Source organism: Hipposideros armiger, unplaced genomic scaffold (assembly GCF_001890085.2).
Source record: "Hipposideros armiger isolate ML-2016 unplaced genomic scaffold, ASM189008v1 scaffold_275, whole genome shotgun sequence".
NCBI lineage: Eukaryota > Metazoa > Chordata > Mammalia > Chiroptera > Hipposideridae > Hipposideros > Hipposideros armiger.
Window position 1 is genome coordinate 598562 of NW_017731625.1, and position 25103 is coordinate 623664.

General features: G+C 59.9%; 3 protein-coding genes across 8 annotated transcripts in view; 2 read left to right on the plus strand and 1 right to left on the minus strand.

The window, feature by feature from the left end:
• The first annotated feature begins 1672 nt into the window (after positions 1-1672).
• LOC109390605 (phospholipid hydroperoxide glutathione peroxidase, mitochondrial-like) lies at positions 1673-4107 on the plus strand. 2 transcript variants are annotated; one of them, XM_019657260.1, is made up of 7 exons: positions 1674-1802; positions 2821-2915; positions 2999-3143; positions 3267-3418; positions 3516-3540; positions 3728-3787; positions 3866-4107. In XM_019657260.1, exons 1-7 carry the CDS (start codon positions 1719-1721, stop codon positions 3896-3898), a joined length of 594 nt encoding a protein of 197 aa, XP_019512805.1. In that variant the 5' UTR covers positions 1674-1718; the 3' UTR covers positions 3899-4107. The 2 variants fall into 2 exon arrangements, with proteins under 2 accessions (XP_019512806.1, XP_019512805.1); XM_019657261.1 differs by lacking the exon at positions 3728-3787 and having other exon boundaries at positions 1673-1802.
• LOC109390607 (uncharacterized) lies at positions 1923-2814 on the plus strand. The gene has a single exon (XM_019657265.1). It carries the CDS (start codon positions 1969-1971, stop codon positions 2590-2592), a length of 624 nt encoding a protein of 207 aa, XP_019512810.1. The 5' UTR covers positions 1923-1968; the 3' UTR covers positions 2593-2814.
• Positions 4108-5331: 1224 nt separating the features above from the next.
• SBNO2 (strawberry notch homolog 2) overlaps positions 5332-25103 on the minus strand; it is a 48745-nt gene continuing 28973 nt past the window's right edge. For 4 of the 5 annotated variants that reach the window (XM_019657255.1, XM_019657256.1, XM_019657259.1 and 1 more), the window contains 28 exons: positions 21495-21656; positions 19233-19316; positions 18830-18926; positions 18259-18413; positions 18020-18153; positions 17842-17932; positions 17616-17759; positions 15937-16054; positions 15454-15559; positions 14648-14801; positions 13420-13596; positions 12773-12870; positions 11934-12016; positions 11356-11547; positions 10911-11080; positions 10258-10389; positions 9671-9806; positions 9455-9567; positions 9271-9342; positions 9081-9189; positions 8823-8897; positions 8597-8740; positions 8006-8100; positions 7833-7925; positions 7504-7635; positions 7171-7247; positions 6636-6826; positions 5332-6535 (listed from right to left, as the gene is read on the minus strand). In XM_019657255.1, the coding sequence (XP_019512800.1) occupies positions 6051-6535; positions 6636-6826; positions 7171-7247; positions 7504-7635; positions 7833-7925; positions 8006-8100; positions 8597-8740; positions 8823-8897; positions 9081-9189; positions 9271-9342; positions 9455-9567; positions 9671-9806; positions 10258-10389; positions 10911-11080; positions 11356-11547; positions 11934-12016; positions 12773-12870; positions 13420-13596; positions 14648-14801; positions 15454-15559; positions 15937-16054; positions 17616-17759; positions 17842-17932; positions 18020-18153; positions 18259-18413; positions 18830-18926; positions 19233-19316; positions 21495-21656 (3819 nt within the window). In that variant the 3' untranslated portion in view covers positions 5332-6050. The remainder of the gene's footprint in view (positions 6536-6635; positions 6827-7170; positions 7248-7503; positions 7636-7832; positions 7926-8005; positions 8101-8596; positions 8741-8822; positions 8898-9080; positions 9190-9270; positions 9343-9454; positions 9568-9670; positions 9807-10257; positions 10390-10910; positions 11081-11355; positions 11548-11933; positions 12017-12772; positions 12871-13419; positions 13597-14647; positions 14802-15453; positions 15560-15936; positions 16055-17615; positions 17760-17841; positions 17933-18019; positions 18154-18258; positions 18414-18829; positions 18927-19232; positions 19317-21494; positions 21657-25103) is intronic. The other variant, XM_019657257.1, reaches the window with a different exon arrangement.

The following is a 25103-nucleotide window of genomic DNA, read 5'->3' on the forward strand; positions in this document are numbered from 1 at the left end:
AAAAAAAAAAAAAGGGTCCCTTGGGCTAAAGCTGTGAAACTCCAAAGAGAAACCCCTCCCAGAGCCTCGGGCCACTTGCTCCAAGGGCAGCTGCCCCTCCCCCAGGCTCATTCTCCCCACCCCTGCTCTTAACTCCTCTGGTACTGGAGTGTCAGGAATGGGGTGGAGTGGGTTGCTCAGTCTTTAGCCCTTGGTGCACTTCACCAGCCAGTTGCCCTGTGCTGTTTTTCTGGCAATCTTGAAATGAGTAAGAGCAAATAACAGACCAAAACTGAAACAAAACTGGAGTCTTTCCAAGGGCTAGACAGACTGGCCAGTGTGGCTCAACACCCAGTGCTGCTAGGGGTTGAAAGTGCGTGGGTGGTTTCCTGAGAAGTGAAGAGGCTCAGCTGAGACAATAGGGGCTCCCGGCCAAGTGGTGACACTGAGAACTTGAGAACTGGCCTTTGGTGGCCAGGCTGGAGTGAAGAAGCCACGTGAAGACGGTTGTGCAAGAAGGGCAATGTAGCAACCGGCCCCAGGGATCCTCCCTCCATTGCCTTTACCACCCAATCTGGCCATCTAAGCCCCTTCTTCTCCCTCTGACAGGCCTGGGTCAGGGGCAAAGGAAGAGAGGGCTCAACGTCTCTCCCAAATGAACCCAGCCCCCAGTCCTGCCTTATTACCTCTGCATTAATGTTCATGGGAGGGTCCAAGAAAGGGATAAGATGCTGATGGGTACAAAAAGCTGAAATCACCCCACTGTCGGAAGGCCAACGTCCTGTCATGGCTGGGGTGAGGGGGTGGGGGGTGGGGGTCAGTCAGGCTTGCTGTGGAATTCCATGACTCAATTCCCAAAAATGGGCTGGGTCATTTTTCTACCCCCAGTAGCCAAGAGCCTGAGCCCTGACTGATAATCAGGAGTTGTGAGCTCACATTTAGGGTCCCTCCTGTGCCGTGTGCGTAGTACCTCCTGTGATGTTATAAGTGGAGATATCGCTCTGGGCTTGTGTTTTTCCTTGTAAGCATACACCTGGGCGTCCTTGCGTGTTCTGCCGAGGGGTGGAATCCCAGGGAGAACTGTTTTAATGACCCTCCCAACACACACAGCTGGGCTCACATGTTACTTACACAAATGGTTAAAGTGACAGTTCCCAAGAACGGTGATGCCCCGGCCACGGCGCACTACAGCGGACACTGCCGGGACACTCCCGCCACTGGGTGACCCTTGCAGGCCCTCGCTAGGTGCCTGAGGCGCCTCCCAGCAACACTGCAGCCTCGAGTGGGCGGGAGTCTGGCCCCCAGTTTGGTTTTATTTACATCAAAACCCCCCAGTTTTTAAAGAGTTGGCGCGATTTTTCTGCGACATCACGCCTCCTCCCCGCGAATTTCCAATAGTTTCTCAAATTGTCGGGCATCCTGCGGCGCCTAAGTCAACCACCCGGATAATTATCTCAGACCCACCAACTACGCAGTCAGCTTGGACGTAGACGCTCGCCCGCGGCAAGCATGCGCAGTCACAGACAACAACAAAGCCGCAGCCCGCCCTACCCCCGCCCGCCCCACATCCAGGCCTCCCATTGGCTGGTGCGGCCATGCGACACAGGACCGAGCGGCTGACCAATGAGGGTACTGGTGGGCGTGGCCTAGGGAGGAGAGGCGAGGAGCGCCGGCGCGCGTCCATTGGTCCGCTCGGTGAGGGGAGGAGCCGCTGCTTCCCTGGAGCCCCAGCCGTCGTGATGAGCTTCAGCCGCCTGTGCCGCTTGTTAAAGCCGGCGCTGTTGTGTGGTGCTCTGGCCGCGACCGGCCTTGCCAATACCATGGTGAGCGTTGGGCCGGTGGCCGTGCCGGTGGGCCGTTGGGGCGGGCGCGCGGCCTTCCCCCGCGGTGCGCGGCCTTCCCCAGCGGTGCGCGGGGCCGCAGTGACCTTGGGTGGGGGGCACATGCGGGGCGGGCGTTGGAACCGTGTTTAGTGCGCGGGCCGAGGTCATGGCTGGGGGCGGGGGGCGGGAGGCGGAGTCCGAAGGTTCGGGGTCGCGACGCTCGGGGCTGCCCCCTGGCTATGCCGAGGCTGCTGCGTACCGGCAATTGGGGGGACCCTCGGCCACTGGCGCAGTGGTTGGGGCCCGGAGAGTGGGGGTGCCCCTTGGGCTGGAAATCTGGGGTCACGCGCCGCGTGGCGTCACCACTCCTCGCACGCTCTGTGCGCCTTGGGGTCCTTGCACGATGGCGTCACAGATGGGCGACCGGCTGCCTTGGCTACAGGCCCTTTGTATCCCGGTAGAGGCGTTCGGTGGGCACAGGTGCGTCCGAAGAAGAGTGGGCATGGGCCGCGCAGCCGCCGGCTCCTCGGGTCGCTGCAGGCAGCGGTGCCGGTTGCCGGGCAGGCGGCGGCAGCGCCGCCGAACCCCAGGGCGGCGAAAGGCTCCAGCGTACGGGCGCAGGAGGGCGCGCCCCCGGCGGAGGAAGCCCTGTCCCGAGAGTCTGGGGCAGGTACAGCGCGGGGCCTCGGGCAGTGGTTGCCGGTGCGCTCTGGGCCCCTACAACGGCTGGCGGCGTCCCCGGCATACTGGGGCACTTGTCGGCGGCGACTCCACCTGCTGGGGCACCTAGAGGGGTCCCCAGCCCTCCCCGGGTCTCCGTGTCTCAGGTTAAATGTTTCCCGCTGCACAGGGTGCGTGCACCTTTGAGGAGGAACCCTGACTTTTTCCTTGCCTCAGGTTCCTGTCATTCTCGGCAGGGATCAGCTTGGGATCCCCTCCTTCCTGGGGACCACAGGTTGGACGAATGGTCAGGGGCCTCCTCGCCCCACCAGCCGCTCAGCGCACCCTTGCCTTGCAGTGCGCGTCCCGAGACGACTGGCGCTGTGCTCGATCCATGCACGAGTTCTCAGCCAAGGACATCGACGGGCACATGGTTAACCTGGACAAGTACCGGTGGGTACCTGCCTGCCTGGTGGGGGAGGCAAGGGGAAGGTCAGCGGCCCTGACCTCGCCTTACTGCCCCATCCCGCCTCCAGGGGCTTTGTGTGCATCGTCACCAATGTGGCCTCCCAATGAGGCAAAACAGACGTAAACTACACTCAGCTCGTCGACCTGCACGCCCGATACGCTGAGTGCGGTTTACGGATCCTGGCCTTCCCTTGCAACCAGTTCGGGAGGCAGGTGCGTGGCCAGTCTGTGTCCCTTGGTGTTCCTGTATTTGGGCATGGGGAGAGGGCCATGTAAGTTGGGACCAAAAGGGGGTACAGGCCCCTCCCCACTTACCCTGCACCCTGCTTATCACAGGAACCAGGGACTAATGCTGAGATCAAAGAGTTTGCCGCAGGCTATAATGTCAAATTCGATATGTACAGCAAGATCTGTGTGAATGGGGACGACGCCCACCTGCTGTGGAAGTGGATGAAAGTCCAACCCAAGGGGAGGGGCATGCTGGGAAAGTGAGTTGGGGAGGGGCGGGCAGGATGGCTCCCCAGGGGCTGGGGAGGGGGGGTCACAGTTGCTGTGGGGTTAATCATGACTTACCTTATTTTGTAGTGCCATCAAGTGGAACTTCACCAAGGTAAGGGGGAGCTTTGGGGGGGAGGGGCAGGCCAGGACTTTCTGGTGCCACCTCAGTGCCGTGCCCCAAAGCCCCAGGCCTGGCCCAAATGGGGCAGCAGGTGGGGGCTGCTTGCTTGTCCCCAGCCCCCCTGCTGGGAACCCCCCTCACAGTGGCCTGTGCTGCCTGACACCACGTGTTCTGGCAGTTCCTCATCGACAAGAATGGCTGCGTGGTGAAGCGGTATGGTCCCATGGAAGAGCCCCTGGTAGGTGCTTGAGCAGAGAGCCCGCTCTGGGTGGGGCCACAGAAAGAGAGGCATCCCTGACTCTCCCCTTCCCCACAGGTCATTGAGAAGGACCTGCCCTGCTACCTGTAACCCCACAAGTGTGCGCGCCACCTGAGCCCACTGCCCGTGCCCCTCGGAGCCTTCACCCGGCACCCATGACGGTCTGCCTGGAAACCAGCCTGCTGGTGGGGCAGACCCGAGAACCTGGCGTGCATTCCTGCCGGAGGAAGGCCCCTCGGCTTGGCTCACAGCTCAGCACTGGCTGCCTTGTGGAAATAAAACATACAAATTGGCCTCTAGGTGCTCCTGCCTCCCTGCGCAGTCCTGGGGTTCAGAGGGCAGCACCTACCCTGTAGCCCTGCTCCTAATCTAGGTAGCTCAGCCCCTTGGGGCACAGGCTGGTTAGTCCTGGAGGTGTTCTGATCCTGGAGGTGCTACTTCCTCCTAACTGGCACTGTTCTCAACCCAGAGCCTTAACCCAACAGCCCAGCTATTCAGGGCCTGCATAGGGCCTTGGTCTTCCCCAGTGGGCCGAGGTGGGAGGGTCGGGGGTTGCCTGGGGCGCAGTGTCAGCCAAGCTGCTCTAGGCTCAGGCAGGGCTGACCTTGTGGCGGGGACGCTAAGCCAGGGCAGCCAAGCCTGCTTGTGGGACTCCTTTGGTGGGAGCAGGGCTGTTGTCCACAGTCCCCAGGAGGGTGGGGAATGGCCTGAGCCAAAAGGGTCTGGCAGGACTGGTATCAGGAGGGTCAAAGAGGCTGTGGGCACAGCCAGGCTGTAGCTTGAGTGAGCAATGCTGTCGGGGTTGGAGTGGTATGGCTAGAGTGGCTAAGCCACCCTACTTCCAGTATTTCCAGGGGACAGCAGCAGGGGGTGGGGACCTGTAGAGGGAGGTAGCTCCTACCCACTTGTCTGTCCCCTGGCTAGAGGCACCCCCCTCCAGCCAGAGGTGTGGTGTGCTCCCTATGGCTCCCAGGAGGGGCCTGGCATCTCCTGCCCTCAACCAGTCCCAGCTCTTGCTCCCCACCCCCAATTCTTGTGGGAACCAACATCCCCTGCCGAAGTTCTGAGAGGAACACACCACGGGGTCTGAGGAACTGGTCTCGGCACCACTGTGGGGGTCCCTGTTGGGTTTCATATCTAGTGGGCAGGAGGCAGACAGTATGGTCTGAGACATCATGAGCCTGGCTCGGCTGGTCCAGAGGCAGCTGACCCACTGTGCTGGTGCCAGGACCACATGGTGGACTAGGGCCCTGCTGGGTAGGGATGTCTCCCCCACCTGGCTCATCATCCACACGGCCACTAAGTGGGATGAGCCCTTGTAACTGAAAGCAATAGCCTCATGGGGGTGTGGGCTTACTTCACACACACCACACTCCCATTCTCTGCAGGCAGCAGCCACCCCCTGACCTCATTCCCCAAGCTGGGGCCAGGCACTTCCTAAATGCTCCTCTTGGAGGGGACATGCATGTTCCCCTACCCTCCTTACTGTTCTTGTGGGCTGGAGGAGCAGACAGCCTGGGAAGTAGTGAAAAGGCACATATATTTAAAAAAGTTCTCTTTACATATATATACACTTGAATTATAAATACACATAGAAACCAGGGGCCACCCACCCCACCAGCTCCACAGGCAGATTCTGAGCCCTGGGAGAGGCAGCTGGGCAAATAATTTAGGGAGCAGAGAGCAGGGAAGTGGGATTGCATATATTAATGGGGGTCTGCCCCACACAGCCCCCCAAAGATGGCAGGGCCCTGAGCACCGGGGGTTTCCTGAGTTTCCAGCTCTTGGGGCCACCCAGTTTTGTGTATTTCAGGGGTTCCAGCCTTTCCAGGCCTGGAGGGGGGTAGGGGAGGGGAAGCCGGCCCAGGCATGGAGGGCAGCAGAGGAGAGAGGCACAGAGGGTGGCCCTGGGGCCCCACCCTCAGGCCCTGTCTGAGCCCCTGGCCCGGAGTGGTCCTGAGTGGGACGTGCACATCCGCTGCCCCACCAGACAGGGCCTCGGAGGGCCCCACAGGATGGCAGCATCTTGAAGGGTCTGCCCAGGCACTGGCGGGGAAAGGCACTGCAGTGGAGGCCTCAGTGGGCTGGACGAGGGGGGGCCCCCCTTCCTCTCAGTAGTCGGCAGAGGGACCTGAGCCCTGCTCACCACCTGCTTGGGTACAAGACCTTGCCCATGTCCATGTAGAAGTGGCGTACTACAGATAAATAAGTTGCATCCAGGAAGAACATCCGCTGCCCAGGCCTAGGAGTTGGGGAAGTGGGGGCTGAACTGGATGACACTCTGCCGCTCAGGGCCCCCGCTGCCCCCTGGCGCACCTGCGGGCCCTGCACCACCGCCCAGCGGCCCCAGCGCCTCAGGGGGTGGCACAGTGTTGAGGGAACGTAGCATGTCCTCTAGCACCTCCTTGAAGTTGATGTCGCAGCCCTGGTGGTGCACGAGGGCCGCGGGGTCGGGGGCAGTAGGGGCACCCAGCAGCAGGCTGGCGGCGGGGTCTGCCGGCAGCGGGAAGGTGAAGGACGAGGGTGGTGGGAAGGCCTGGGCCGGAGGGCTGTATGTAAGGTCCAGGACCTCGCCAGGGCCACAGGGCAGCGTGAGCGGGCGCAGGGGCGGCGGCGGCGGTGCCGCGGGGAAGGCCTGGCCATGGGCATTCTTGCGCTTCACATCCTCGTCCATGAGCTGCAGCTCCTGCAGCACACGGTGCACGCAGGCCTCGGGGATCTTGATGCCTGTGGGACGGCACGGGGATTGCAGGTCAGGGCCTCGGGTGCGGCCCCACCTCCGCACACGCACCCCAACCCCTGCCAGCGGGCCCACCCGCCCGCTCACCAACTTGTTTCTTCTTGTCCTTGGTCTTGAGGCGCACAATCTGCAGGTAGCTGCTACTAGTGACATCAGCTATGACAGCGGCAATGCGGCCCCACACGTGCAGCAGTGCCCCACACAGCATGTAGTGGTGCCGCAGCCGTAGGCCCTGCACACAGTCCTTGCCCTCCTGCACCAGCCGGCAGTGCCGGTTCCTGCACAGTGGGAAAGAGGGGCGGTTCAGACATGCTGAGCCCAAGTGTCCACCCCACAAGCCCCGCAGGCTCCATCCACAGGCCCCAAAGCTACACCTCTGCCTAGAGGCTCTGCCCCAGTCCTTCCCTGCCACCCTCTCAGGTTCTGCTGGAATCCCTGTGGGCTCTTCCCCCCTCCTAGCTTGGCTCATATCTTAAATCGGGGCTTCGGTGCCACCTCCTCGGGGGAAATGGGCCCCCTCGCCTATGTGGTATGGGGGGACCACATCCCTCACAGAGCTGCCCAGAGACGATGGGATAAGGCTGTCCAGTGCGCCCCTTCTCCCTCCAACACCGGCCCTCACCAAGCGGTGTGGCTGCAGTGCCTCAGCGACAAGGTGTAGCTGTTCTCCCAGGGCTCCATGGCCTCCTCTGCCGTCACCTAGAGACACACAGCCAAGTGAGAGCCTGGACAACCAGCCCATCCATGCTTCCAGTGCACAAATGGGGAAACAGGCCTGCAGTGCCTCAGGCTGGCTCATCCTGCACTTGGCAGCTACCTCCTAGTGGCCAGCTGGGCATGGAGGGTCAACTGGAGACTGCGGCAGGGGCAGCTAAAATAATAGGGGTATATAGGCCCAGTGGCATGCACATCCTGGGGCCTCCCTGCCTGCCTCCTCCCCTGTCCCTGCCCCTACCCGGTGGAACTTCCGACACAGGCTGTCGAAGGTCTCCAGCTGGCTCTGCCGGCCAATGTTGGGCTTGTACAGGGTGAAGAGCTTGCTGTGGTTCTGTTCCGCCAGGAGGCAGCTCGGCTTGTTGCCCCGAACCTGGGTAGGGAGGTGCGTGAGGCTAGGGTAGGCCGCTGTACTTCCCCAGTGGGGGGTCCCCACAGCGCACATGCTAGGAGGTTGGGAGACTAGATACCTGACCACAGCCCTCTGCTCAGTCCCTGCCTTCCAGCCCCCTCCCCGTTCCTGCACCTGGGATCCTATCCCCAGGGACATGTTGGAGGCAGGGTGCCCACCTTATAGGAGAGGTAGAAGCCGTCATGGGGACCTGTCAGCTCCAACGACCTGGCGTATGCTTCCTCCCACTTCAGGCCGCGGTCCACGCTGATCTGCCGCCACACACAGGCATTAGGCAGGGCAGCAGCTCAGGCAGGGATAGGAGGAGAGGGGAGGGCCAGTGTCCACTAACCTTGTAGAAAACCACCTGCCCATCCTGTGGGTGTCCAGGGGCCAGGAATACTTGCTGGCTCTCCTCGTAGATCTCGTCGATGCCTGGAGCGAGGTCTGGAGAGAGGACACTGGGGTGAGCAGGGTCCCTTTTGGGGGCTGTGTGGTTCCTTGCTCCGTGGGTCTCAGCGTGCTCTGGGACTGATGTAGCTCAGTAGGCTCCAGGTTCTGGGCTTTGGCGGGCCATCAACTACAGGATCTTGGAGGTGCCACAGAGAGGGGTTCCCCCAGCACAGCCAGCTTGTCCCCAACCTTGTCCAGCACCCTGATGGTGAGTGGCCCCTGTAGTGTGAAGGCCTGGGATGCCAACAGCTCCCTGCTGGTCACTTATGCTAGGTGTGACCACACGCAACATGCCCCTCGGTGCCCCTCTCTGCACAGCAGTCCTGGGGACAATTAAGTAGGGGTCAGGAGACTGCCCTCTCCTGATTTTATGAATAAAGTTTTACTGGCAGGAGGCCCCTGTCCCTTGGTGTTCTTGGCGAGGGCCTGGACTGTGGGGTGCTAGCTGTCAGCTCCTTTAGGCCCCGCCCCCTCCCTTGGTAGCACTCACCCAGGATGCCCATGTCGTATTTGCCCTCCTTCTTATCCATCTCGATGAGGTGGTCGAACGTGTCAGAGAAGTACTGAAACAGCGCATTCTGCTTGTGCACCTCCAGCCCCAGGATGCGGTTGAGGAACTTGGTGATGGAGCAGTCTGCAGAGGTGGAAGGGGCCTCAGGCTGTGTCAGGTCCAGCTCATCTCCACCCAGCCCACCTGGGGGGTGTGGGGGACTCACCTTTCTCCACATCCAGGCAGCCAGACCTGGACTCCCGCCCACCGATACCGACTGACAGCAGGCCCTGCTTCATGTCTGCAGGAAGAAGAGGGCTTTCACACATGCCCCTTGCCCCAGCCTGCCTGCGGTTCCCTTGCCACCAGTGTCCCCTTTGTGAGTGTGTGTTGGAGATATCTTTGGACACAAATCCAGTCTACCAATCCGGTGCCCCAAACTGTTCCCCTGGGGAGACTCCCACACACCATGCACCCAGCTCACCCCGGAAGAAGGCAGTATCTCCTCCAGGGTAGCCCTGGGGCAGGGGCACCTTGCTCTCCGTCTGGCTCAGGATGGTGGTGAGAACGCAGTTGAGGGCCCGGGCGCCGTACTGAGTGGAGGGGCTAGGTCAGAGGCTGGACTCTGGCACCATGGACCCCTCTTTTCCCGGCCCCCTCCCCTCCCCGGGTACCTTGTTCTCAAAGTTGTACTTGCTCAGGTCACGAGACTCGGTGGCACGGCGGTCCCCATGAGTCAGAGCCCCCTGACCAGGATGAGGTGCTGTCACACACTGCCCACGTTCCTCCCTGCTCCCCTCCTTGGGAAGTGTCCCCCACTAGTCCCTGCCCTGACCAGCACTCCCCATCCCCACTCACCAGGCTCTCCAGCCGCTTGGCAACGATGGAGGCGAACCTGCGCTCCCCAGCCAGCTCGGATATGAGGAAGATGTATTCCGGCGCCGAGACTTGGTTGGACCGGTGGGTCCGGCCTGGAGATAAGAGAGGCTTCTCAGGGACCAGCTGGCCCAGCGGGGCAGAGCAGGGTAGGGCCAAGGCAAGTGGTAGTGGGGGGCTGGGTAGGGTTGGCCTGACCAAACTGCTGAATGGCGCGGTCAGCGCTCCAGGGCAGCTCAAGTGTCATGTGGACCCGACGTCGCTGGTTCTGGACCCGGCGGTCAGCTTGGAGGGAAACGCCAGAGCTGGAGGCCTCTGAGATAATGGCCACGAGCTGGGAGGATGAGGATGGAATACGTCAGCAGGGTTGGCAGCCAGCTGCTCCTCACCAGCGCACCCCACACACCCTGGGTCACCCTGATGTGTGTGGGTGACCCACACAGCAAGCTGAGGCAGGTGTTCATGGCAGGGGGTGGGGGATGGGGGCAAGTGGCCTTAGAACAGAGTATAGACCATCCCCAGGTTGCTCCTGGAGGGAGTGGCCATTCGGCTAAGTTTCCACAGACGGCTTCCACGGGGACTGAAAATGGGACAGCCAGGGAGGCCTCTGGGTGCCCACACATGGAGCGCAACTTGCATGACTACGTGCGCACACACACAGAGACTAGGGTGGTTAGTGGTTCCCTAGCCAGCTCCTCAGCACTCAGGACCCCTGTGCCTCCCCCCAGCAGCGGGGCCTCACAGGCTCCGCCTCCATTGGCCTGTCCTTGCTTGGCAGCCCGCACCTTCTCCCCGCTCATGAAGCGTTCCTTCTCCCTGAGGTTCACGTGCTCGATGGAGAGGCCCTGCTCCCCACGTGACTCGAAGGCCACCGTTCCGTCGGGCCTGGACACCACGCGGCCCTTCCTGCCAGTCATCTGTGGCAGGGCCAAGGGTGAGAGACAGGTTGTCAGCCTCTGTGGATGCCCATGGACTGGTTCCCCCATGCCTCAGTTTCCCTGTCTCCCTCCTGTGCCCTGTCCCCACCTCTGTGTGTGTGTGTGTGTGTGTGGGGGGGGGTGCTGTGGACCCTGGGTTCAGGCTGCCCACGGGGCACATGACAGGGATTGTCACCACCTCCATCTTTTATAGTAAACCAGAAGTCTGGAGCTGCAATGGCTCTGAAGTGGCACCGAGGAACATCCCAGAAAAGTTTAGTGCAGATGGAAAGGGAAGATGGGCAGGGAAGACTGGTGGGGGTTCCAGCCTGGGGCCTGAGACCACACCCAGAACCCAGAGGTCCAGGGGCACACAGGGGTGTTGGGTGAGGTGGGCATGCTCCTCCACTGGACACTGGACCCTGCAGTTACCCCCCAACCTCCAGTGCTGGGAGGGACTTGGCATGGCCACTAGGGGGCGCCAGAGCCTGAGTCCAGTTTGGGGCACCTCCAGAGCTCACCTCTGCCACCCGCTCGGGACCCCCAAGTTGGTCAATGAGCTCATCCAGGGTGTTGACGGGCAGCTCTCGGCCCAGTGCCCGAACCTTGGCCAGCAGGTCCTGCTTCAGCCGCTCCACCCGCTCCAAGATGCCGGGGCCATGCGGGTCCCGCTGTGGGGGGCACAGGGGCCCTGCAGGGCAGAGGGTCAGGGGCTACTGGCCATTTTGCCCGCCCATTGCCCCACTCACAGTGAAACTCAGCCCTGGGCCCTGCAGGATGAGGAGGTCCCCACCAGTTCTGGATACAGGTGCAGGAGAGGTGTGGGGGCAGAGGTGTGGGGTGGTCCAGACATTCCCCTCACCTCATGCTACCCCTGTGAGCCCAGCACTACCACTGACCACCCCTCTGAGCTGAGCCCATGTCCCCCATCTGCAAAGTGGGGAAGTGCTGGGCCATGGGCCTCACCCCGGTCGTCGGCCAGGAGCCCCACAGTGTCTACAATGACCACGTCGTCGTCTGCCAGGGACTCAGGGGAGGAGTGGAAGTCGCTGTCCAAGCCGCCATCCGACTCCGTGCTGCTGTCATCGCTGATGCGGATCACACCCACCGCCTCGGACACCTGCCTGGATGCCTTGGCCCCTCGGCCCCGTGGCCGCCCTGCGGGGACAAGCCAGGGTCACCTGGGCCTGGCCTGGGGCCCAGCTCATGGCGATGCACGCGGACAGTGCAGCAGGGGGCTACTCTCCCTGGTTTCTTTTGGAAACATATGGTCAGCCCCCGGACACCCTCCCCCAAGAGGTCTGTGCTTTCATCCTTCCCTAGCCCTCTTTTGCAGGTAGAGGCCAGGAAAGGGGAGTTCCCACCACAGGGCTGCCTGCAGGGATAAGGTTGGGGTGGCGGTAAGGCCTCCAGTACAGGGGCCAGTGGGAAAGACTGGCTGGCTTGGGACATGCTAAGAAAGAAGGGGCTGCAGGGAGGCAGCGAGAAGGAGGATGGCAGGGAGGCCCAGGAGCTGAAGCAGGCAGGTGAGGTGGGGCACTTACGTTTTCTTTTACTGCCCGCTCCTCTGTCTCGCTTTCTTTTAGTTGAAGGAAAATGCTTCTGAATTAGTGATAGAAAGACGCCCCTGAGAGTGAGAAGCAGTTTATTCTCACTACGAGGATGGTATGCTGTCCGCCAGGAGACTAGAGGTGCCTCCACTCGTGTATATGTCCCGAGGACCTTGGGGCTGGATCTCAACTCACATTCAGTGGAGCCCATGGCTACAGTGGGCACAGTTTCGCTGCGATGGACTGTGTGGGGCTGGGGGTTTAGGGGTGGCTGACCACTTCCAAGGGACAAGAAGGTGGCCACATGTGGTGGCTCCTAGGATTGGGGCAGGTGGGGTAGGTGTGAGGGGCTGGGGGCTTCCTGGAGAAGGGAGGCAATGCTGGGCCATGAGGAGGAGCTGGGATGAGTGGCCCCATGCTGGGATCTTTGCTCACTATGGGCTGGGAAGAGAGGCTGGGGGTTTTGGGAACTCTGAAGCCCATCCCCTAAATTCCTCCTCCTTAAAAAAAAAGGAGTCCTCCTCCTTGAAACAGTACCATCCCCAAATTGGGGGATGGGCTCCTGGAAGCCTTGGCCTGAAATCTTGGGACCATCCCTGACACCCTCACACCCTTGCTCCTTGAGTGCCCATGGTTAATCCTTGTGGCTTTAAGACTAAGCTGGGCCTGAGGTCTCCAGGAACAGGGCTTAGCAAACTTTGCTCCCAGGCTCCCGCAGGTGGGGGTCATAGGCAGGGCTACATCACCACTAGGAAGGCCCAGTGAGCCACAGAATGAGGGGTCGTAAAGGTGGCAACCCCACCCCCACCCCGCCCTCCACAGGTGTAACTCACTCAGCAGCTGAGACGAAGCAGTCGAGCTGCCCATCCTTCTCGTCCAGCACCTCCCGAGTCCGTGCCTCGCCAGTGGACTGCAGCCCGATGACCACGCACTGAGGGGGGTGGGCTGGGGGTGAGCAGGTGCTGGGACCCCCATCCACAACCCTGGATCATGGCCCCAGAGGGGCCCACAGGGAAGCCCCTGCAGCTAGAAACCTAATCTGCCTCAGTTTGTCCCTCCTTCCTCCCCTTGTGTCCCACTGGCTGCCAGGCCCTCAACACGCCCAGACCCACCTGGAAGTCCACGTGGCAGCCAGCCTCAGCCCTCCTGGGCCCCCTCACTACTCCCCACCCCATTCTTTCTGGGGCCATGCTAGCCCAGCTTGAACAAGAGCCAGGGGCATGGCTATGCCTGCACCTGCTACAGGGAGCTCAAGTTGGGCAAGATTGGCATCTTCTGGACCTCAGCTCATCATTCCCACCCGTCCTCCTGGGATCAGCCCAGCCCAGCCACACTCTCTGGGGTTTCTATGATCATGAGACAGACATGTGCCAGTTCCACCTGCTTGGCCCTCAGGCATGGAGGCAGGGTCCCAGGTACAGCTATGAGCCTCAGCCCTTGCCCAGCCCTGAGGGCCCAGCCATCACTGCCACCTACTCACCTTGTCCCAGGCCAGCTCCTGCTCTGCCAGCTCCACCAGCCGGCGCACCTTGGCAGCCACGCACAGGTACTTAAAGAAGCGCTGGTGGGCCGACCAGAATTGGCCCCACAGCGACTTGCGTGACTCCAGGCCAATCCAGTCGGCTGCCTGCTGGAACACGCCCAGGGCCTCGGCCCACTGCAATGACAGCCACATGCTGACTGAGCTCGCCATTGCCCTGCTGCCCCCAGCTCCCACCCTACTAGAATGGGGGGCCAAAGTGGGGGCTCTGTAGATGCCTGAGCAGCCAGAAACATTAAAAAATAACAAGACCAGGGTGGCTGATTAGCTCAGTTGGTTAGAGTGCAGTGCTCACAACACCAAGGCTGCTGGTTTGATCCCCACATGGACCGCTGAACTGCACCCCCCCACAACTAGATTGAAACAACTACTCAACTTGGAGCTGATGGGTCCTGGAAAAACACACTGTTCCCCAATAAAAAATAAAAAAACGAAAAAACAAAAAAACCAAGACGTGTGGTGCCTATAATGCCACAGTGAGATCGGCACAGGGGTGGGTGAGGCTACAATTTCAGGAAGCCATGGGGACATCTGCAGTGACTCCTGCCAGCAGTCACTCCACTCCTGACATTTTAGATCAGGGGTTCTCACCTGGGGCGATCCTGCTCCCAGAGGACACTGGGCACTAAGTCTGGGGACATCTGTGGTGGTTGCGACTGGGGGTGTTCCATTCAGGGATGTTGCTCAGCTCTCCACAGTATGCAGGACGGCCCCCCACAGAGATGACCCAGCCCCAGTGTGCACAGTGCTGAGGGGCAGACCCTGTCTTGGTTTGAACTAAATATATAGCACGGGCAGGGCCAATGCTCAATGCTTGTCCCATGTGGGTGTGACAGTGAGGACACAGGAACTCATCTGCACATGGAGGGGGCGGTGAAGATGAGGTCCAAGCTACAGCGCACAGAGACGTGGACATTGCAAACAGCCTGGGGGCAAGTGCTCGTGACATGGTGGGGCCCGGCCATGTGCCCACATCACTCCAGTCACATAAGAATCAATGCCATGAAAAAAACTTGGACTCCAGCCAAAGACCACAGCACGTGGGCTGGCTGCTTCCTCCTTTCTGTAACCTGATAAACCCCTGTGGCATCTTTAAGGACAGATGCTAAAGGTAACAGGGCTGTAATTCTAGGGGAAATGCAGTGAGACCCCCAGCTCCCTGGCTCACCAGCAGGGCTGCACGGTTGTAGACATGCTCAAAGGCTGGGTCCAGTGGGATCTCCTCAATGCGGAAGGTGACGCCGTTGAAGCTGAGCTGGCGTGCGATGTACATGCCACTGACCTTCATGTCCATGGCCACAATCTCCATGGCACCCACGCCCCTGTTGAAGGAGATGGGGCTGCCTGAGGTCATGCTGGGTCCCATTGAGTAATGAGGCACCTCCAGGGAGGGGCTGACACCGGGAGCTGAGCCCTGGAGGGTGAGGAAGGGCCAGGTACACAGAGGGAGTGCAGAACATGTGCAAAGGCCCTGTGTTCCCATTAGCCTGATGGTCTTCCTGGGCTGCGGTGAGGGTAGGGGAGATGAGAGAAAAGCAGGGAGGGGCTCTTTCCCCTAGAGCAGCGGTTCTCAACCTGTGGGTCGCGACCCCTTTGGGGGTCGAACGACCCTTTCACAGGGGTCGCCTGAGACCATCAGAAAACAAAAAGATATTTACATTACAATTCATTACAGTAGCAAAATTACAGTTATGGAGTAGCAACGAAAATAATTTTATGGTTGGGGGTCACCACAACATGAGGAACTGTATTAAGGAGTCGCGGCATTAGGAAAGTTGAGAACCGCTGCCCTAGAGTGATGGGAAGCACTAGGCAGAGAAAAGGTGGGATTTGCATTTTAAGATCCCTCTCGTTGCTGGAAGAGCATGGGCTGGGGTGCAGCATGGGCACATGGACACCAGGTCTCAGCATGTGATAACCAGGGCCCTCAGTGGGCACCCCTGCTGCCTCCATCATGGGCAGACTGGCACTCACCTCTTCTCGATGGCATGCAGAAACTCCTCAAAGGTCCGGAAGGGCGTGCCCTCACCCCAAATGCCCAGGCGGCTCATGTAGATCATGTTTCGGGGCTCAGAGGCACCTAGGGGCATTGGGGTGGGAGTCACTGTCAGCTCCTCTGGCCCAGTGAGGTTTGGGGTCCATGGGCTCAGAAATGACACAAGGACGAGGTACAGGGGCCTGAGGGACCCAGGAAAGCACCTACAGCCAGGAGTGCTAGGGTGAGGCTCTGATAGTGGTTGATATCTGAGAAGCTGTGGAAGGTACCGCTGGCCTGGGGGGAAGAGCTCCGCCTTTGGACCAAGTTGCAGGGTGCCTCCTAGGGCCAGAGGTGCAGACCAGCAAGGCCAACAGAAGGCACATGGGACCCCCTCAATGGCTGCACCAGAACAGACATGGCTAATCGACGATGGCACATGTAATCAGGCTCCCTCCCTGCCCCTGGCAGCTGCCCCTCACCTGTGGCACTGGCGTAGACCACCCTGGCCAAGGGCAGCTTGTTCTGTAGGTCCAGCACAGCCTTGCCCATCTTGGTGGAGCTAGCGTTCTTGGCTTTGTGGCATTCGTCAAACACAATCTGGGGTGGGCATGGGTTAAGGACTGTTCTGGGATGTGGCTGCCCCAGCCTGCTCTTCCTGGTTGGGGGAGCACAGCAAGGCGCCTGGGGGGTGGGGGGGGTCTGACCACGGGTGAGTGGGAAACAGCCTCTAGGCCCCCAGGTGACTGCTGAAGGAAATGTGGCGTGTGATGGTCTTGAAAAAAACCTTACAGACAATGCTGACACAGATGCGCACAAATGAGCATGAAGAAAAGGGGGCCCCTGAATAAGAGGGGTGGGCCATGATTGGTTCCATGGGGAACTGAGGTCTCTCTGTATATGACTTTGCACAAATCTACACTGATCTGTTAAAAAAGTGACCCTGAAGAAACTGGAAAATGTACAAAGTTCTTAAATGTTTTGAGAGGAAAAAGTTATAGACAAGCATACCTATAATGAGTGTATTTAAAAAAAATGTGGGTGTCTACACGTGTACACGTGATGTGTATTAAAGGACTGACAGAAGATTTACAAAATCCAAGAGAAAGCGGAAATCTGGAGCTGAGCACTCAGGCCCTGGGGTCGAATGTTAATATTGGGATTTTTTTACACTATCGTTTCCCCCAGGCTGTGCAAGGTGTCACATAGGTGCCCAGGATGCACTAGTCACCTTGTTTCTTCTTTCTGCACAAGAGGTGCTCTGCACTAAAGCATGTGTCTAACCAGTAAATCCATATACTTGCCCACGTGACCATGAAGTACACACAGGGCCCACATCTCCCTTCTTGTTTCTGACTGGGACCAGGGTTGCTGGAGCCCGTTGCTCCACTTCTGGGGGTGGTCCCGAAGACACAATGAGAAAGGGTGACAGACAGGATGTACACCAGGCTGTGCATAATGTAGAGGCTTGAAAACCCCCAGAATGTCCCCGTGATGGGGAAACGGTCGAGTAAGGACAGGACAGAGCAGCATGAAGCGCACACTGGCCAGTAAACCTGCTCGGGCTCAAGCGGGGAGCACAGTGATGTGAGATGGCACACAGGGGACAACCTGGGGAGGCAGCGCACAGGAGGGTGGGCACCCACAGGATTCCCTCAGGGCCATCAGTGCACCAGGCCAGCTCAGGGCCACATGCTGCAGAACAGAAGGCAAAATTGTCCAAGTTTTGAGAGAGAAGGAGGGCAAGACAGAGAAACCCCCAATCCTGGGGGGTGGGCAGAAGGAGGTGCTACGCGCCCCACACCTCCCCCCAGGTGGCACCTTTCTGCCACCAAACACCACTCAGAGTCTGCGGTCCAGGTCCCATCACAGTTCAGTGGGATGGAGCCAGGAGGTGGTGCCTCACCAGGAGGGACAACGGCAGCCATCACTTGGGGAGAGCCTCCCGGAGCACAGTCCTCTGATTGGAACTCCTCCTGCACTGGTGATGTGCCAGGCGGCCTCGGCTCCCTACGCCCCTCCAGCTCCCCCCTCGGCCCCCAACTTAAGGCCGATCAGCCCCTCCCCTTGGCCGCATCTCTTCTAGCCCCACCTCCCTCCCCTCGGTTCCGCCCCCTTCAGCCCCCCGCCTTTCTCCCCGCTTCTCGCACCACCAGGATACCACGCCATCAAAGGCCGCCCCGCACCACTCGAGGATCTGCCGGATGCGTGTGCGGTGCTGCCCACCGGCCTGGCTTTCTCCAATCAGGGCGGAGTAGGTGGCGAACAGGACGCCCTCTGAGGTAGTGTTGTCGCCGTACTTGATCTGGGGAGAGGGGCAGGCATGGGTGAGCGCCAGGGCGCAGGGGAACCCCCAAACTGGGCGATGGGCAGGGCGACGCACCCACCTTGTTCAGCGCGTGCACTGCGATGCTGGGGGCATCGATGTCCCGCAAGTCGCGCTCCGCATCGTACTTGAGATCATTGGAGACGCTGAACCTGGAGGGGGGTGAGGGCCGGCGGGTGTCAGGGCCCCTGCCCCCACCCCGCCGGCCCCGCTCGCCCTGCGTGCAGGGGGACGCTCACCACAGGGACTTCTTGCGGCCCCGCAAGTAGTTCTCCAGGATTATGCCGGCCACCGTGCGCCCCTTGCCCACACCCGCACCATCGCCGATGAGGAAGCCCGCACGCTGACCGCTGGGGAGCAGGACCTCGTGTTGCTGTGGGGCGGGGGGACAGCGGTCAGGATCCCACGCAGGACGCGATCAGGTGGGCACCGCAACCCCCCCTGCGGACCGAGGTCAGGTGGGAGACCCTGGAGTCACCTGGCAGGCGTAGGTGATAGCCTCCAGCTGCAGGGCAGACAGGACCCCGCTGTCCGAGCCAGGAAGGGTAAGGGTGTAGGTGATGTCCGGGGGCGGGACGCTGGACAACGTGCTGGTCTCCACCACACGGTCGGGGTGCTGCTTCCCGATCTTGGCTGAAGGGGCGTGGCCAGGGTAGGTCAGGGTCTCAGGGTCAGCAGCAGGGGACCAGGATGGGGGTGGAGATGCTCCCAGAAGGGTGAGGGGCAGAGCAGGGTGCAGGGAGGGGGCCCATCACTGTTTTGCACAGAGGATAGGGGAGGCAGGCCCATAGAACCCTCCCTGAGCTGGTAGGAAGTAGGCTTACTTTCCACTGAACCCTCTCCGCTACTTCCTGTTTTGTGCCAGGTGTGGATGATGACCACTCCTCCCCCTCACCCCTACCAGGCCACCTTCATTGCTTCAGGGACCATGGAACCAGAACCAAGCCGGCCTGCAGGAGCCGTGAGGTTGGGTGGGGCTGTTCAGATCTGCTGTGGTCTGCTGGAGGGTCTCCTGGGCATGAGTGGGGGAGGGGCGGCCATGCACTCACACTTGGATGGCACATAGTCAGCGTAGATCTCTGTGTGGCCCAGGTCCTCCGCCTCATCCTCCTCCGCCTCGTCCTCCTCCTCTGGCTGACTCTGAGACTAAAGGCCAGTGTCCTCAGGGTGGGGACTGCCCATCCACCTAGCATGGCCAGCCTCCCCGCAAGGAGCAGGGACCTGGTCCACCAGCCAGGCCAGTGATGGGGGCAGTAGGGTAGAGGGCCTGTCTTTCCTCCCACCTCCACAACATGGTGCTTCCCAGGACCTCAGTTTCCCCATCTGTAAAATGGGCAGACCCAGCTTCTAAGCCAGCTCAGGATCTGACATATGGCAGATGTCCGAGTGTGAATGGTCCTCCTTAGTCCCAGGAGGGGCAGCGGGAAGGGCTGGGGAAGGAACCCAGCTCACCTGGTAACTGACGAGAAGTGGGGTGCTGGGGAGGGAGGACACAGGGTCCTCGAGGCCTGTAAATGGCCCGCTGGGCAGGAACAACTGGAGGGGAGAGTGGACGTGAGCCTGCAGGCCAGCTGTGTACAGGAAGCACCTCAATGGGCCCACCAGCCTGGCCTCTGGGGGCTCTCCATGCCATCCTCATGCCCCTCCTACTCCCCAGCTGCCTGCCTCCTTCCTGCTGCTTGCCAGATGGTTCTGGTGAAGGACAGAGGCCTCCCCTTGAGGTCCAGGCTGAGGACAGGCCTTTCTGGGGTCTGGTGGCCAACACCGACTGTGTGCCAGGCATGAGTACTCAGGGAATGTGGCAGGATGCATAGGGGGTAGGACAAGAGACAGCAGGACCATCCTAGGGGCTGGCAGAGGGGCCTGGGGCCCTGTGGGCTGGGCCACTTACCTCTGTGACCCTGGCATGGTGATAGCCACGCCTCATCTCCCCTTTGCTGGTCCCCAGCACTTGGTATACAGGTGGCCCATGGGGGCAGGGCTTCTGCATGAGGGAATGCCCTCATGTGGATGTCCCAGACCACAGTCCCACCCTGGGGAAACTGATGGCCCCAGTCTCATCCTGGGGCCTAAGGACTGGGCAGTCAGATGGGCTGGCACAGGAGACCCAAACCTATTAGGGCTGAGTCACACACTCTGGCCTTCAACCTGCCCACCCCCAGGGAATGGTCACACACATTGTCCAGATGTTCACACTGACGCTGGGAAGGGTGACTACTCGGCCCATAGGCGTGGGGCTGTGTGTGAGTGACGGCATGGCAGGGTCCAGACCCGGGTCAGAGCGATTCCAAAACATGCTCGCTCTTAAAAAAAAAAATCCTGAAAGTAACGTATGGCCTCCCTCAACCTCTTTGGCCCCATGCGGGCCCCCATCATCCTGAGACTGACGACCGTGAGTGCTGGGTGCCCCGGAGCACAGTGTCATTTACAGTCTTGGGGACAAGCGTCACCAGAGGATTCGGTCACGTATAACTGACTTATCATGACTCCTGTTTCCAAACGTTAAGAACACAGCCAATACTCCCTTTGGCTGCATTAAAATTGGAACGATACAGAGAATATTAGCATGGACAGTGAGCAAGAATGACCCACAAACTCGTGAAGTACTTCATTTAAAAAAAAAAGAAAGGATTTAAAAAAAAAAAAATGGAAGCAAGGTACAGGGAAGTTAGAATCCCATGTTCAAGTCCCTCTCCCCCTTTTTTTTTTTTTTGAATTAACAAAAACAAACAGCCTCAGCCAGGTTCCTGGAAAACTGAGTCAGGGTTCCCGGCGGGCGTCAGGTTTCAGCTGCCCTCATGCCCTCCTCCCAGGAGCTGGGAGCCACAGATGCACAGGGCCCTGGGAGGCATGGGCAATGCCACTGTTCCACTGGGCCCCTGCACCCAAACACGGGGATGGAGCTGGGTCATCCACCAATGCTGCCAAGAGCAGGGTACCTCGCTGGGCTGCCTGGACACTTCCTGTCCTCCTCTGGGCCCCAAGCTGGGCCCTGCACTTCCCAGGCCCATCTGTTCTGCTGTCCAATCACAGACCCTTCCTGTGGGCCTATGAGGCCCAAGGGCTCTGAGCACCTTCAAGGTGGCCAGGCGGGCATGTGCCATTCATGTCTACTAGTGTGTGGCCACCAGTAGGCTCTGAGGTCTCCAGCTACCAGATGGAAGGGGTTGCCCCCTTCAGAATCACTCAGCCCTCAGCCGAAACATGGCCTCTCCAGAGGGACCACTCCCTGCCCACTGTCTCTATCCCATCATGTGACTTTCTCTAGCCCAGGGTCCCCCCTTGGCACAGCTGACATTAGGGCCTGGTCACTCTTCATAAGAGGCTGTCCTGGATATGGTAGAGTGTTAAGCAGCATCTCTGGCTCCCACCCCCTTGATGCCAGGGACACCCCCAGTCATGACCACCACAGATGTCCCCAGACAGTGTTCCCTGGGGGCAAACCACCCTAGGTGAGAACTAGTATCAGAAATGACATTTAGCTGATCTCCTGGGGACCCCTGTCTCACTAGCAGGCCCAGCACAGCAGTGTGTGGAGACTGAGCCACTGGAGGCAAGGGCGCAGGGGTGTGGGGCTTATACAGAGAGGGACTGAGAAGCCCAGTGCTAGAGCTCCCCTGCAAATCCTGCATTTTCTGAGCCATGTAGGAAACATGAGGGCCACAGACCGACAGCCTCATCGGTGTCTAAACAGCCTGTGGATGAGCCACTGACCTTGTCATGGGCGGAGGGGCCAGTGCTCACATCCCAAATGGTGGGCACCTGGCTGAGGCTGTCGGCTGGTAGGAAGTCAGGTGTGTCGGCAATGTCCGAGAGAGAGTCCACAGATGAGGAGAAGATGGAGGCATTGGAGAGGTCATCAAGGTACGAGGAGTCCTGGAAGACAGGTGGGTGAGGGCACAGCCAAGCAGCCACACAGCAGGCACACGGGAGCCAGCCACGCAGTGGACGCTGCTCCACTATGAAAGGAATGACACTTGGATACTCACTACAACATGGACAAACCATGAAAACACAACACTTGTGAGAGAAGTCAGGCCCCATGGGCTGCATGCTGGACCCCACTGAGATGACAATGGGAGAGGGTGACAGCAGCCCTGTGCCCTCCCTAGCCCATCACTGTGGAGGAGGTGACACCAGTGTAGGGTTGTCAGGACTTGGGAGACCCCACACCTTTGGGAGAAGCCTGATGCATGTAGGTTACACACAGTGTATAAAACTAAATTTAAAAAAAATCAGGCAGGGCTGGCCGAGTGGCTTGTTGGTTAAGAGTTGACTTGGGAGTGGGAGCTCTGAGCAGCAGAGCCGCCAGTTCGGATCCCACATGAGCCAGTGACGCTGCGCCCTCTACAGCTAAGATGGTAAACAACAGCTTGACCTAGAGCTGGGCTGCTGTGAGTCGCCGGCAATGGCATAGGCTGCAGTGGGGCTGCGGTGGGCTGCCGTAAGCTACTGTGAGTGGCCAGCAGCAGCGTGAGTGGCCGGAAGCTGGCATGAGCTGCTGTGAGTGGCCGTTCAATGGCCGGTGACTGATCTGCCTCAGCCGGGAAGAGCGCAATGATCACAATATCAACATGAGCCAGTGAAGCGATGTCTTCCACAACTAGACTGAAGAACCAAAGGACAGCAACTTGTCTGTTCCCCTTCCCCGATTCCCCAGCGCTGTTCCCTCCAATTCCCCAATAAAAATCTTTAAAAAGGAAAAAAAAAAAATCAGGCACAGTGCCAGGGGCATCTGTGATGCCCTCCCCTTCCCTCAGTCAGTGGCACCAAGTGCCTGCATGTGCCCGGCCTGTGCTGGACATGGAGACACGTGGGGACCAGCCCCTCTGGGGCCCTGGATCAGCAGGGAATGAGCCCCTTACCACACTCCCCTGCAGTGCCCGCCACCTGGAGGGTAGTCAGTGCCCGTTTTGCAGACAGGGACCTGAGAGCTGGGAGGAGTGCAGGCCCACATCAGGGGCAGGGGAGCAGCCCTAGGCTTACTCCACTGGGAGGGGCCCCCAGCCTGCCCAGCTGTGGCTGCAGCGGACCGGTCACACTAATGTCTGCCCTCAGCATTTTGGAGAGTTGTGTCAGGGAGCTTTTCCCCCAGAGCAGAGGGGCCCAGTGGGTGTGACCAAGGCCACGCCACATGGCCAGGGGAGCTGCCACCCTGGAGTCCCAAACCCTGTGCTCCACTTACACGGTCCCAGCCTGTGGGGGGCACTGGAGGACCAAGGCCAGGCAGGCTGGGACCCACCAATTGGCAGGGAAGACTAGGAAGATGGGATGACAGGTGGGGGGGTCTTGAGACCTGGGGGCTCAGTCAGTGGACTCCAGGAAGGAAGGGGACACCTGTGCCTGGAGCCCACCTGTTGTGCCCATGAGGTCACAGCTGGGAACAGGCCCAGGTCTCGGCCAGTGCCCAGGCCGGCTGTATACCCCAGTGATCTGTGTCAGAATCAGATCCCTATTCCTGGAGGGGGAGGGGAGGAAGATGCGACACCGTCCCGAAGGTCCGACTCAGACACTGGTGCACGCACAGCCCCAGGACGAGGCAGGTTCGGCCACTGCACCAAAAGGACAGCAGGGCCCCAAGGGAAAGGGTGGGGTGGAGACAGGGCCAGAGTCTACCCAGTGGCCTCTCTGGGGACAGCTGGTCGCAAGAGCCTTGGTCTGCCCATCTGCTGGACAAGATCAGTCCAGGAGCCGGTTGGGGGTCAGGGAACATGCAAGAAAGACCACCCTCAGCCATGTTGGCTGGTGTGAGGCTGGGGGCCTCGTTGGGCTTCTCCTCAGCCTGGGAGAGCCCTGGCCACCCATGTACACAGGGAGCCACAGGGGCTGGTCCCATGTTGAGCAAAGAGGGAGCTCAGACCACCAGGCCTGCTCTTACCCTTGCCCCCTGGCTGAGAGCGGCCTGGACCCTCGAGGGGCAGACCCAGCCTCCCCCACTGTCTCTAGCCTAGGACCCTGCAGCCTGGGCAGGTCCAGGGGGCTCAGGCCACCTGGGCAGGTTTATAAAGACCTGGAGGCCCAGGACAAAAGCAGGAGTGGGAGCGGGTACACCCTGACGCTCCTGGGGCACTTGGCGCCCTTGTGTGAGAGCCTGGCGACTCAACAGGCCAGAGCAGCTGTCGGGAAACTGAGGTGGCCGTGGGCAGGTCTGGCGCTGCTGACCTGAGACCTGTCCTCTACCCACTGAGACCTCCGCTGGGCCCTCTCCTCCCCAGGCAGCTGGGGTCAGAGGTTGCCCAGCACCTGCTGGTGGATGATAACAGGCTGCAAAAGCTGGCCAACCGGTCCCTTTGACGGCCGAGGCCCCAGAGACCTCAGCAGGCTGGCCAGGGTGGGGTCTGGGTGTAGGTAGAAGTGGCCACGTCTTTGTTGAAGTCCCTCTGGGGCCACATCTGAGCACCACCCTCCTGGTGGGCAGTGCCCGAGCCTGGTAAGAGTGACACCAGCTCCTAGGGCCCTGAGAGGTGGCCTTGCTTACTGATGGTCCCCGAGTAGTGGGCAGGATGTAGGGGGCAGAGGAGGAGTAATGGCCCTGGTAAAAATCTGGTGCGCAGGGGGACCCCATCCCTGTGGGCTGCACACTGCAACCCTTCCCAAGAGGACAATGTGGATGATGAAGGGACTTTCCAGTGGAGACACATGACTAGCACCCTGGCCAAGAGATGAGGGTCAACATCAGCCGTGAGGAGCCATGGGACAGCAGGGACCCTGACATGATGGATGAACAGGGCACATTCCTCAGTGCAATCATAAGAAAACACCTGAAACCCCAGACTGGGGACATCCTGCAGGACACGATGGCTCAGAGCGTCCACACAGGAGAGGTACGGAAACCGTATCAGCAGGAGGGGCCAATGGGACATGACCACTGAGTGTCACGTGGGATCCTGATGGGGACCTGGGGCAGAGAAGCCATCAGGGGAAACTGAGGAAATCCAAGTAAATATGGACTTTGGTTATTAATGGTGTTTCAGTCCTGGCTCATCAGTTGTGACAAAGGTACTGCACTGACGAAAGTGTGAACAGGGGTACGGGGCAGGGGACACGGCGGTCTGCACCATCACAGTAATTCTGTGCATCTAAAACTGTTCTAAAAGATATCGTCTATGGGGTGACCAGTTAGCTCAGTTGGTTAGAGTGTGGTGCTGATAACACCAAGGTTGCTGGTTTGATACCCACATGGGCCACTGTGAGCTACGCCCTCCTTAAAATAGTCAACTATGCGATTGTAGCATGAAAACAATGTGTAACCAACGACCATGGCTGTTGCCCAATAAATTAAAAAAAAAATCGTCTATTTAAAAAGTGGGAGCTCCATGGAAG